This window comes from Camelina sativa, chromosome 11 (genome assembly GCF_030686135.1).
Source record: "Camelina sativa cultivar CO46 ecotype springtype chromosome 11, ASM3068613v1".
Taxonomy (NCBI): domain Eukaryota; kingdom Viridiplantae; phylum Streptophyta; class Magnoliopsida; order Brassicales; family Brassicaceae; genus Camelina; species Camelina sativa.
In genome coordinates, this window is record NC_141890.1 from 2,506,847 (window position 1) to 2,519,307 (window position 12,461).

The following is a 12,461-nucleotide window of genomic DNA, read 5'->3' on the forward strand; positions in this document are numbered from 1 at the left end:
GCATTCACATGCCAGTCTATGTAAAAAGATTCTGTTTCGTGTTTGTATATATTAATGTGGTGTGTGTGTCCCATTCGTAACGCTTATTATACAGTGTCCTTGTACGTTCATTTCCGGAAAAATATCTAAAAACTTATGAGAGTCAAATATATTCATATAACCAATTATGTAGATGCTTTTTTTTATAAATAATATCACTTTTAAGATATTTTCTTCTGAAAGTTATTAATTACCACGTACAACGAATTTACCAATCATCAATATAAATGCATTCCTTTTTCTTTCCTTCCCTTTTAATCTGTAAAGAGAAAAAATATTAGCAAAGTGAAGAAATAAAACTAATCATTATATTTGTAACATACGAATACGACTCACGATTAAACAAGTTAAAGTGTCTCATTGTGTTTGGACAATATTCTCCATTATTGCATTTTTTTTTCTTGATTAATTATGTAAAGTTGAAATGATTTGAAGATGCTTTCCCGGATGTAAACAAACTAAACTTTACTTTAAACAATAACTTTATTTTCAGAAAACTCAACTCATGCTTACATAGCTCAGATATTTGATCTCTCTCTTATACTCCGAAATAGATCTAAGATTTCAGAAATCAATCCTTATCTTTCTTCGTATTTACAAAAGCAAGTACCAATCATTTTCCCCAATCATGCCGACAATAAAACTCATAGGTTTTGAAGACACATCTACTACATACGAACTCCAAATTTATTATACCCACCTCTACAACTATGTTTTATTCTAATTGTATCAGATATTTAATAAATATAGAAAATACAATTAAAACCATATGCTATTTAGATGTCCCTAATTTATTAAAAGTTTGGACCTTTACTTCATGAATGCCAACCCAATATGGTAAAGAGAAGAACATTGTCGAGAATTTTGAACTCTAGAAGTTTTGAACGGTGAATAAATGACTGATGTTACAAACTCGTGGACCCAAATCCAAAAGATGACAAATTTAATAGGTTTATTGGTGTTAACTCTCTGAAAATGATTCTGTACGCAAACACGAGAGATAGATAGATAGATAGATAGAGAGAGAGAGAAAGAGAGAGCATATACAATAGACATACGTGGTGTGAGAGGACAGGAGCAAAGAGGCAGGTGTCACTTATCCCATAGGCTTGTCTCTCTGTTCACAGTCCTTTCGCAAAACACACACAAAAAAAAAAAGTAATCAATTTTATATTCTCACGGTTATTTCGAAATCTAGCTTTCGTTTTCTTTTTTTTTCTGATTTAAATTTTTAAACCAAAAGGGAAAATAAATAAAAATGCTTTTTTTTGATTGCGTAGTGACGCCATTGAAGCAGCAGCGGTTCACTGATAGTGGCTTGTTCTGCCTCCTTTTCCAAGTTTGCAAACCCTAGTTTTCCATCTCTCTCTCTCTTATATATATCATATTCTCTCCATTTGACTTGGTTTCTCTTCTCTTCTCTTCTACTTGGAAGAAGAGATAATAATAAAAAGTAGTCAAATTTTACTCAAAGTTTCGATTTTTGACATCTGTGGGTTATTTATTTACCTCTGTTTTTATCTTTCTTCCAGAACTCCTCTGTATCTTTTTACGTCACTAAAGGGTTTGTTATAGTCTTAGGTCATGCTTTTTTTTGGTGTTATCTCTCTCTGTTTATCTTTTTAGCTCACCAGTGAGATTGTGTCTGATTTCGATTTTTCAGGTGGGTTTTGTCTCACTCATCGTTGGCCAGTGACTCTGTTTTTCGAAATTCGCTAAAGATAAGACGGGAATTATGAGTGGAGCTGTACTTGTTGCTGTTGCTGCTGCTGTTGGCAACTTGTTACAAGGATGGGATAACGCCACAATTGCAGGTGAGATTGGTTTTGGTTGTTTATTATATGTTCGAATCCATAATTCTGTCTGTAGGATCGAAGAAAGAAAGGATTTTTTTTGATGGGGTGTTTGATACAATTCACAGATTCTGTTTCATCCTTTTAGCTTGATCTCTTTTGCTTTTGTGTGATGGATTTTAACCTTTAATTGGGACTCTGCAGGAGCTGTGTTGTACATTAAAAAGGAGTTTAATTTGGAGAGTAATCCATCAGTGGAAGGTCTAATTGTGGCCATGTCACTTATTGGTGCTACTCTGATTACAACATGCTCCGGAGGTGTAGCTGATTTGCTTGGTCGCCGTCCCATGCTAATATTGTCCTCAATTCTCTACTTTGTTGGTTCTCTAGTGATGCTATGGTCTCCCAACGTTTATGTTCTGCTCTTAGGAAGGTTGTTAGATGGATTTGGGGTTGGTATTGTGGTCACACTTGTTCCTATTTATATATCCGAGACTGCTCCTCCTGAGATAAGGGGTCTCTTGAATACGCTTCCGCAGTTCACTGGCTCTGGAGGGATGTTCTTATCTTACTGTATGGTATTCGGGATGTCGTTGATGCCATCTCCTAACTGGAGGTTGATGCTTGGTGTCCTTTTCATCCCTTCCCTTATCTTTTTCTTCCTCACAGTCTTCTTCTTGCCTGAGTCTCCAAGGTGGCTCGTAAGCAAAGGCCGAATGCTTGAAGCAAAGCGGGTACTACAGAGACTACGTGGTCGGGAAGATGTGTCTGGTTAGTCTTTAGATCATTCTGATTCTAATTTTTTTCAGTGAACAAGTTCTTTTCTATTGAATGTTCTTATGTGGCAATGATTAGGTGAGATGGCTTTGTTGGTTGAGGGTCTTGGAGTTGGAGGTGAAACAACCATAGAGGAATATATAATCGGTCCTGCTGATGAAGTCACTGATGATCATGATATAGCTGTAGATAAGGATCAGATTAAGTTGTATGGTGCAGAAGAAGGGCTGAGTTGGGTTGCTAGGCCAGTCAAAGGAGGAAGCACTGTGAGTGTTTTGTCTCGCCATGGAAGCACAATGAGCAAGAGGCAAGGCTCATTGATTGATCCTCTTGTCACACTGTTTGGGAGCGTTCACGAAAAGATGCCGGAAACTGGAAGCATGAGGAGTGCCTTGTTCCCTCATTTTGGGAGTATGTTCAGTGTGGGAGGGAACCAACAAAGACATGAAGATTGGGATGAAGAGAATCTTGTTGGAGAAGGTGAGGACTATCCATCCGACCATGGAGATGATTCTGATGATGAACTTCATTCTCCGTTGATCTCACGTCAAACGACAAGCATGGAGAAAGACATGCCTCACACTGCTCATGGTACTCTTTCTACCTTCAGACATGGAAGTCAAGTGCAGGGAGCTCAAGGGGAAGGAGCGAGTAGTATGGGGATTGGAGGTGGATGGCAAGTGGCATGGAAATGGACTGAAAGAGAAGATGAATCAGGGGAGAAAGAAGGTGGATTTAAGCGGATATACTTGCATCAAGAAGGTTTCCCAGGATCTCGACGTGGCTCAATTGTTTCATTACCTGGAGGTGGTGCAACTGGTGACTCAGAGTTTGTACAAGCATCTGCTTTGGTTAGCCAACCAGCTCTTTATTCCAAAGACCTTCTCAGAGAACACACAATTGGTCCTGCTATGCTGCATCCATCGGAAACACCTAAAGGGTCAATTTGGCATGATCTTCAAGATCCTGGAGTCAAACGTGCGTTAGTCGTAGGAGTCGGACTTCAAATACTTCAGCAGGTAATCTAAGATAGAGACGACATCAAACTTAGTGAATCACATAAAAAGAATCTGCATGGTAACTTTGTGTATTTTTTTTGTGACAATGCAGTTCTCAGGCATCAATGGAGTTCTATACTACACACCTCAAATCCTCGAGCAGGCGGGTGTTGGGATTCTACTATCAAACTTGGGGATTAGTTCTTCTTCTGCATCCTTACTTATAAGTGCATTGACAACCTTTGTGATGTTACCTGCCATAGCTGTTGCAATGAGGCTCATGGATCTATCTGGTCGAAGGTAGTTAAAACTGAAAACTTCCTTTGATTTTGATTCATTCACAATACATACAAAGCAAAACAAGCTAATGAAATGTTTTCTTTTTCTTGCAGGACCTTGCTTCTCACCACGATACCGATCTTGATAGCATCTCTGTTGGTATTAGTAGTCTCGAATATAGTTCAAATGAACAGCATAGTGCACGCGGTCTTATCAACCGTAAGTGTCGTGCTTTACTTTTGTTTCTTCGTGATGGGTTTTGGTCCGGCTCCAAACATCCTCTGCTCAGAGATCTTCCCAACTCGAGTCCGCGGAATCTGCATCGCCATTTGCGCACTCACCTTCTGGATATGCGACATTATCGTCACCTACAGTCTCCCTGTGCTGCTCAAATCCGTTGGACTTGCTGGTGTGTTTGGAATGTACGCAATCGTCTGTTGCATCTCATGGGTCTTTGTGTTCATTAAAGTCCCCGAAACTAAAGGCATGCCACTTGAAGTCATCACTGAGTTCTTCTCTCTTGGAGCTAGACAAGCTGAAGCTGCTAAAGTCGACTGAGAAACTAGAAGACTTGAGATATCAAGTTTGTGTAATGTTTTCCATCTCCATGTGGATTTGTTGTTGTCTTATTTACTTTGTGCAGTAATAATTATCTCTCTCTCTCTCTCTGTTTCTCTCCGATCTCATAACCTTTCTCCGCCGTGTCGATAACCGCAACCGCCGTTGGACCAGCTCCACTTATGGTGCAACCAAATGCTCCAGCTTCTAAAGCAGCTTTCTTCACAGCTTCCATCCCCGGAATCAAGGGTGCTCTCTTCGGCTCCACTACTTTATCAGACGAAAGCGCCTTCCCAAGACTCGCCACGTCACCTTCCACAACAGCAGCCACTAACGCCGCCGCTTGACTACTGTTCCAAACATGATCAGCCATTGGAATCTCTTTGGCTAGTGCTGCTCTCATTTTCTTAGTTGGAGCTTCGAAATCAGGGCTAACGAGAACAAAGAAGAGATCTTTCTCTAATGGGAACCTCAAAGGTTTTAAATCAAGCGGCTCGTAGCTTCTGATCAAAACGAATCCACCCATAATCGCCGGCGCTATGTTATCAGCGTGAAAGCCTGAGACTTTCGCTTCCGATTCTAATCCGGCGAGAACAAGCTCGTCGTTTCCTAACTTCCGGCCAAATAGTTCGTTAACTGCCACAGCTGCTGCGGCGGCACTAGCCGCACTGGAACCTAAACCACTCCCTAAAGGAAGACCTTTACGCAAAGCTAACGATAAACCAACAGATTTGATCCCAAGCATCTTCATCGTCGCCATAGCTGCGATCCCGGCGCAGTTCTGGTGTGGATCAAAGCTGAGTTTAGTTGTGGTTCCGGTGATTTCAGAGATTGAGATATCTCCGTTACGGACAGAGGGATCCACGTGGAGAGTGACGTGGTCACCGAGACCGTCGACGGCGCATCCTAAGAAATCAAAGCCTGGTCCTAGATTCGCAACAGTCGCCGGAGCAAAAGTCTTGACGGAGGTGAAAACTGGTTCTGGCTCGGTGGCGATGACAAGGCCTTGTGATTGTACGGTGGCTCTGGGTTTAAAGATGACTTTAGTGATGACTTTAGTGATTAAAGACTTTGAAGGTTTGGTTTTTGGGTGGAAGTTGAAAATGGGTTTTGAAGGAGATTGAAAACATAGGGTCGCCATTGATGGAACTGAAGCTAAACCTTCAAATCGCAATAACAAGGGAGACACCAAGATGAACAATATGATTAACCTAATCTTAAGGTTTATTTGTTAGGGTTTATAAAATGTTTTCAAAATCTAGTGAGTAGTAGTGACTATTGAGGTGGAGATCCATTTACCAAATTATTCAATATTTTCCTGAGGCAAATCACTAATAAGCAGTGTTCAAGAAAGCGCTAGGCGGTATCTGGGTGGTGACCCAACGCCTAGCGCCTAGAACGCTTAGTCGGAGCCTAGACGGTTTTTAGGCGGTTTAGGCGTTTCCAACATAAAACATTATATATATAATTATATTAAAATATATGTTATAAAAATAAAAAATTTATAAATTATAAACAACGATAAGAAAAATACATTTATTTAAGTTATATTAACAACATATAAATGTTTATAATTACGTATATAGATATAAAACATAATAATTTAATTATATGTAATTTAAAAATCAAAAATAAATATTAAAATAAAATGTATGTAATTTTAAGCGGGTTAGATGGTCATCTAGGCGTCTGCTGAGCGCCTAGCGCCTAGACGGCGCCTAGGCGGCCGCCTAGACCGCTTTCTTGAACACTGCTAATAAGCCATCACTAACCAACCTATTAAAAAACCAAACTCAACCGGTACCTTTGGAATCGTCCGGTTGATGATTACAGCTCGGTTTAGGCTTTTGCTTGCTTGCACATAGTTAAATAGAGTTACATTTTGTCTCCCATATACGTTGAGCAAAATGACCGAGACTCCGAGAGATATAACCGACGAACCTGATCTTATCTAGAAACTAAATTCTCCTAACTATCCGGAACTGAAAAGAACTGGTTTGAACCGAACGGACTACCCGAATTCTGAGGCTAAACAATTTGTTTATTAGGCATTTGATTTCTCTTAAATTTTATGTTCTTCTTCCTCGTCGAGAAGGTTTCATCGGACCTACACTCTAGCCAATCGCTCTTCTCGTTTTTGGTATGGAGTTTTCTCTCTTGTAGCATTTTTGTATCTGATTTGTAGCAATCTTGTGTATGAAGCTGATCAATTAGAACTCACGACAAAAAAAAAAACAAAAAACAAAAAAAAAACTGATCAGGGTTAGAATGATCTCTAATTGTTGTAGTTATGTGTGTAGTTGAGTAATTAGATTATTAATTTGAATGAGAATTTGTGGGAGTTATAAGCAAATCTCTTACAACACCATTGTTTTATATGTTCATATAGGGTTACCATGGTTGATTTTGAAAGATGTTTACGACGTACCAAAACGTTCTTGTACACAAGCCGACGGTTTCTAGGACTATTGATTTTAGTCGTGTCTCATGCAACAGCTACGGACTTTACAAAAGAAGCAGGTTTAGTTGTGGCAGGCTACTACTATATTTTTCTTGTGTGAGTGTTTGTTTGTTTGTCTCACCCTTTGTAGTTACTAGTCCTTGTTGTGTATTTTTCAGAAAATGTTCATTCCTCCGGATGTGTTTGTCCGTGTGCGCCACTCAACCTTATTAATGCAGTATCATTGCCTATCCAGGAAGTATCATTGCCTACACACAAATACGTCCCACCTAAAGATTGGTGGATTGTCTCTCTAGTATCCATTGTTGCTGTGATAACAGTGACGTTTTGCTTGTCCTCAATAATATATGCAGTACGTCCGCCAGTAGCTACTACAACTGAACACATCAACAAGGAATTATTAGCAGCGGAAATATTAGCAAAATTTGAAGAGGGAAACACAAACATGGATGATTACATCGAGTATTTAAGGAATACTATCAACGAAGTTCCTTGCTTAACACGAAGAAGCTAAATCCTCATGTGCTTTTTCATGGAAGTGTCTTTTGTTGGAAACAAAACATGTGTCTCATCTTATAACTCAATCAACTCAATCAGGTGTCATATTCAATCGCTTACCATTTGTTTATGGAGGTCTATCAAAATAAATCCACCATCATTTCTCTTTTACCTAGGCTATTGTGGAAATCTCTATTGCTAGTTTTATATAGATAACTCTCACTGTGTTCAATGATTGTAACTTCTTACTACTACTCAAGTGAAAACCCCAAATTTTGAATAAATATCTATGAATGTTAATGAATCCAATTACTATACTAGAAGGATTGGATAGTAACCATACTTATATACCTAACGAAACAGAAAGAGACAATTTGGGATTCTTTTCTTTAAACAGATAGATACAAAGTTGTAATTCCTTCTTTTAAGATCATATGATGTCTTACAAGTTTATGGTTTAAAATGTTCCGTATGCTTCAAGGCTTATTCTTGAAGTATAATCAAAATCTGTATTCTACTATATGTATGAGGTATGTGTCTGCATTGCTTCATCTTTCATGCCTGACGAAGATGGCTTGAGTAATGATGTATCTGTTATAATGGTCTAGAAGGCCTTACAGAATGATCATCGATTCGTTTACGCTTCAACCTTCTCTTGGTTTCCTCTTCTTTTTCATCGAAATAAGCTAGAAATGTCAGCAACGTTTTAGAACGCGAACTTTCTGGTGAAGGTACTGTAGCAGCTGGTGAAGGTACTGTGGCAGCTTCTTCCTCAGGCTTGTTGTGGCGGCAAAAGTCGCGGACTATCTTGAAGAAGTAGATGAAGAGAGCGATAAAACAAGCGATCCCACACACAAGGAATAATCCCCAGAAGCTACGGAGTTTAAGCTGTTCTGAATCCTCAACCGACTCTGAACCATTCAGGTTACTGCAGTTGGATTTTGAAAGCCACTTGTCATGGATCTTTTGAAGCTGTCCTGTCTCTGATAGACCTAAGATCGCGGTTGACATGTCAACTGCTAATGGAGAGTCTCTTGGGAATGCCTTTAAACAAAAAAAGAAACGCAATGAAGATGATCAAGATTAATGTTCAAACGAGCCGCAGGGAGAAAGAAAGAGATTCGGAAATTCAAATGAAAGGTACTCACAAAGCCCCAGCCGCTTCTGGTGAATTCTTGGCCTCTAATAGCAAATCCACAGAACTCTGAGAGGAAGAGATCAACATAAGGGCGTTCATCGACAATTGCAGCAACAGTTCCGTTTTGAAGAGCTGTGGCGTATTCTTTTGGGGAGCCGAGTGGTACAAGTCGAGATCTGGCGATGTTAAGCTCATCAATCATGTAGTTTTCAGCATAAGAACCTACCTGAAACCCAACTCGTCCATTGCTGCTGATGAGTGTGTCTACTCCTTTGATTGGTGAGTTCAGCTGTTGCACTGTAAGAATCGATGTAAGACTCGCTGTGTAACTTGACGTTATGATCAGTACCACAAAAAGCCAGATCAGCAGCACAAGACGACCGAGTGTGCTCACTGTATTCTCTCCTGCGAGTTTAGTTGCATAAAGATTTTAGAGACATCATCAAATGTACTGTAGTAAGTTAGCTGATGTTTTTTAGATGTAACTTACTGTGTGAGAAAAACATCGTCGAGAAGCTGAACCTGCAAAAATAATAATATCATGTGTGATGTTAAATGCCAATATATCGATATTATGCATCTTGAGTGACTGTTTTACTAACCAGAGAATTGTAACTATCTGTTTCCTTGGAGGTCCACGAAACTCATCATTGGTTCTATGTTCAAGAATCCATATTACTGATCCAACAATGAGGAAAAAAGCTGCTGTAATAGCCCACATTGGAGGTGTAAAAGGGCGTAAGAATGCCCACGGAGTATCATTTAGCTTAGTAACAGGAGCAACCACGACAAGTCCTGATTCTATGTATGGCTGAGTGAAATCCACAATCCTTGTTCGTTTTGTAACAATAGCTATGTCTCCTACAACAGCATCAAACACCTGAAAGCAAAAAATGAACAACTCACACAATCAGTTACAGTCAGTTTCGACAATGTTTTTGTAAACAAATGATATTTTCCTGATTCTTTTTACTCACTCCGGTAGTGACGTTGTTGACAAATTCATTGAAGTTTGGGTTCTTGTGACCGTCTCCAAAAAGGATGAACTCATGAGGAACTGGATAAGAAATCAGTTTGACTGCAGCTTCAAAGACATCAATGGCATACCCATGCACTTTGTTGCTTCCATCCACCCTTGACACAAAGTCCTTGAAGCTTGCTCTGTCCGGTACACCGATTCTCAATCTTCTCCCGTTGTTAGGAAAAACCCATCCACGTGGCGTCTCAGAAGTTCCACCAGGCCAAGTCACATTGTCCAGATGTTGGTTTGAGCTGGAACGATTAGAAGGCTTATTGTATAGTGACTCTGGAGGTATAATAGAGAGCCCAGAATGGTTGGACCAATACCCTATCTGCTTAACCCCTTCATCAACCATGTTAAAGATGTCATATGAGGGCCGTATCATTGATCTGTCAGGAAGAAACTGTATTGGACCTGTAAGACCAGACATCTTTGTATTCACAATATAATCACGTAATTGTGATCCTTGATCAAATATGCTCAATGCACCTAGATTCAGTGACCCTCCTCTCGTCATGCTGTTTAACTTTGGGTCGCTAGAGAAGGAAATGTTAGCTCCGCTATCTAAAAGTGTCTTAACAGCTCGAGCAACGATCCAGACACTATCATAAGCATAGAGTCCATAAACGTTTAACCCGATAGTCCCATTACTCAACTTGTTCCACCGTGCCACGAAATCTCTTTTCTTTCTTGAATTTGGCGTGTGACTACGGAGACTGAGCACACCTCTAATAGATTCAGCAATCTTGGGAGATAACGGGATAACAGAATCTAACAGAGAAGTCAACCAAGGTGTAGCTATCCAAACATAACCTTTCTCCATCATGCCAAGCTTCTGAGCTTCCTCAAAGATCATCACACCTGTTTTAGGGAAAGTGTTCACAATAATTACCCGAGACTCCATCCTTTGAATCTTAACCAACTCATCTATGATCTCACGAGGACTAGTAATCACCACATCTAAAGGAAGCACAGCCTTGTATGAAATCTTGCAGCGCCTTCCTTCAAGCTCATCGCCTAAAGCTGTTACACCGTTTCTACTGTTATCATCGTCGTTGTACAATGCAATCACATCTGACCAACCGTAGTAACTTATCAATTCTGCAATGGCACGCATCAGAAAGAGATCGCTAGGTGCTGTTTGTATAAAGAACGGGAACTGGAGAGGCGAGAGGCTAGGGTCTAAAGCTGTGAATGACAACATAGGCACATTAAGCTCATTTGCAAGATGAGACAGGACATGAGCCATTATTGATGTCTGAGGACCAATTATAGCCACAGCATCAGTCTCCATGAACTGCAATGCTGTGAGATTAAAAAAAAAACCAACACAAGGATAAGTAAAAGTTTAGTTTTCAAAAAAACAAGAATCAATGAAACAACAAGATGACTTTATATCACCTCCCATGATGGTGAGGAACCCGTTGCGCTTGGCATCATAGGTCATTATACGCAATTTAGATCCACCAAGGAAGCTAGGATCAGAATTGACATCATCCTCAGCAGCTTTCATGGCAACGCTTGTAACATCACCATGTAAAGTGCCTACACTGAAGATGGCTCCAACATCAACATTACGAGGCCTTGAAGCTCCATCACCAATAAGAAGAGTGAAACTCAATAGAACCAAAACCAAAAACATTGTTCCTGATACAAACAACAACAATCAGACAAAAACTTGAAATCAAATCATTAAAGTCACAAAAAAATGGGATTTTTTTTTTTTTTTTTATGTGGTCACAGCAAAAAGAGTATAACAACATAAAAGAAGAGAAAGCTAGAAACTTCTTTAAGAAACAAACGAATGTGAAAGAGAGGAGCAAAGAAAGTAGAGTATCTTTCAGCAGAGCTGTAAAGTGTTCACGAGGATTAAATAAAAACCCTTACCTCAAAACATAGACAAGACAACTAAAATGCAATAAATTAGTGGGAGAGAGATGCCAAAACCAAAACCCGGACCAAAATTAAGAAAAAAAAAAGCAGATTCTTTCGTCAGGTAGGAAAATCAAAGAGCTGAGAGAAGGCATGAGGAACAAGCAAAGAGAGGAGGACTGACTAAAATATACTCCTACTATTTAAGAAAAGGGAAGAACGAGTGGGTCTTCAACAAAAGGAGGTAACTTGATAAAAAGTAAAATCATGGGTATGTATGTATGCTTGAAGATTTGGGGAAAGTGTTGAGCTTTTTGGTGGGATGGGATTTGATTAAGGCTGAGAGAAAGGTAACTTAGATATATAGACAAACAAATGATTGTCGTCTCGTCGACATCGATCGATAATGAGCCATTATCTCTATCTCAACAAGTGAGAATGTGAAAAATCTTTAAACTGTAGTGTTTTTATTTCCAGTGAAAAAAAAAAAAACTTTTTTCTTTTTTTGTATTTGCAAGTTGTAACGAAGTGACCCTTTTTGTGCCCAGCCAAATAAAATAGGAGAAAGAAGATGATAGAGAGATTTTTTAATTATCTAATGGCTAACCTAAGCTTAGCTAGTCTATGATCGATCTTTTATTCGCTAATGAAATCATTAACCTATGCCTTTTGCGTCATGGAGTTGTTTGAGTATATACACTTTTGATTATTCAATTCAATAATTGTATAATGTTTTTATTATTATACTTGTGTTTTTGGATTCTGTTAAAAATCCATGATCCAATGACTCTTTTTTAAAAAAAAAATTGTTCGTTTTCTTTTGGAAAACTGAGATATACAGTAGTATTATATATTTTGTGGGTTTTGATACGACAATTGAGAAAGTCTGGATATTTCGAATATCTTTTGCTTCAGGTATTCCCCACATTTAAATAAAAACATCTTCCCATGTTCCACATATGACATAACTCCAAATATCTTGTTTGGACTATTCTTTTTATTTGTAAATTTGAATACCAAAAGGCCA

General features: G+C 39.1%; 2 protein-coding genes, 1 long non-coding RNA gene and 1 pseudogene across 11 annotated transcripts; 2 read left to right on the forward strand and 2 right to left on the reverse strand.

Annotated features, from left to right (window-relative positions):
* Positions 1–936: 936 nt before the first annotated feature.
* Positions 937–4,552, forward strand: LOC147933563 (monosaccharide-sensing protein 2-like). 7 transcript variants are annotated; one of them, XM_087475334.1, is made up of 7 exons: positions 963–1,197; positions 1,320–1,378; positions 1,703–1,853; positions 2,037–2,603; positions 2,688–3,628; positions 3,720–3,907; positions 4,000–4,552. In XM_087475334.1, the coding sequence occupies exons 3-7, from the start codon at positions 1,775–1,777 to the stop codon at positions 4,442–4,444; spliced, it is 2,220 nt and encodes a 739-aa protein (XP_087331460.1). In that variant the 5' UTR covers positions 963–1,197; positions 1,320–1,378; positions 1,703–1,774; the 3' UTR covers positions 4,445–4,552. The 7 variants fall into 7 exon arrangements, with proteins under 7 accessions (XP_087331463.1, XP_087331460.1, XP_087331464.1 ...); XM_087475338.1 differs by having other exon boundaries at positions 1,023–1,197; positions 1,320–1,492; XM_087475335.1 differs by having other exon boundaries at positions 1,033–1,220.
* Positions 3,912–5,585, reverse strand: LOC104721250 (homoserine kinase pseudogene; annotated as a pseudogene). Its single transcript, XR_015572453.1, has one exon. The product of XR_015572453.1 is annotated as a homoserine kinase pseudogene (transcript).
* Positions 5,586–6,450: 865 nt separating this feature from the next.
* LOC104721252 (uncharacterized) lies at positions 6,451–7,707 on the forward strand. The gene is made up of 3 exons (XR_756953.2): positions 6,451–6,584; positions 6,834–6,964; positions 7,064–7,707. It is a non-coding gene; the product is annotated as an uncharacterized LOC104721252 (long non-coding RNA).
* Positions 7,708–7,769: 62 nt separating this feature from the next.
* Positions 7,770–12,043, reverse strand: LOC104721253 (glutamate receptor 3.2). 2 transcript variants are annotated; one of them, XM_010439192.3, is made up of 7 exons: positions 11,450–12,043; positions 10,964–11,209; positions 9,519–10,867; positions 9,144–9,421; positions 9,032–9,063; positions 8,552–8,946; positions 7,770–8,447 (listed from the first exon to the last, which is right to left on the reverse strand). In XM_010439192.3, exons 2-7 carry the CDS (start codon positions 11,202–11,204, stop codon positions 7,998–8,000), a joined length of 2,745 nt encoding a protein of 914 aa, XP_010437494.2. In that variant the 5' UTR covers positions 11,205–11,209; positions 11,450–12,043; the 3' UTR covers positions 7,770–7,997. The 2 variants fall into 2 exon arrangements, with proteins under 2 accessions (XP_010437494.2, XP_087331467.1); XM_087475341.1 differs by lacking the exon at positions 11,450–12,043 and having other exon boundaries at positions 10,964–11,424.
* Between the last annotated feature and the right edge of the window lie 418 nt (positions 12,044–12,461).

Coding starts and splice junctions, on each gene's coding strand:
- LOC147933563 (XM_087475337.1), top strand. CDS start 1,775: ATGAGTGGAGCTGTACTTGTTGCTGTTGCTGCTGCTGTTGGCAACTTG. Junction 3,629..3,719: donor GACTTCAAATACTTCAGCAG/GTAATCTAAGAT, acceptor GTGACAATGCAG/TTCTCAGGCATCAATGGAGT. Junction 3,908..3,999: donor ATGGATCTATCTGGTCGAAG/GTAGTTAAAACT, acceptor TTTTTCTTGCAG/GACCTTGCTTCTCACCACGA.
- LOC104721253 (XM_010439192.3), bottom strand. CDS start 11,204: ATGTTTTTGGTTTTGGTTCTATTGAGTTTCACTCTTCTTATTGGTGAT. Junction 8,947..9,031: donor GACGATGTTTTTCTCACACA/GTAAGTTACATC, acceptor CTAAACTCGCAG/GAGAGAATACAGTGAGCACA. Junction 8,448..8,551: donor CCAGAAGCGGCTGGGGCTTT/GTGAGTACCTTT, acceptor TTTTGTTTAAAG/GCATTCCCAAGAGACTCTCC.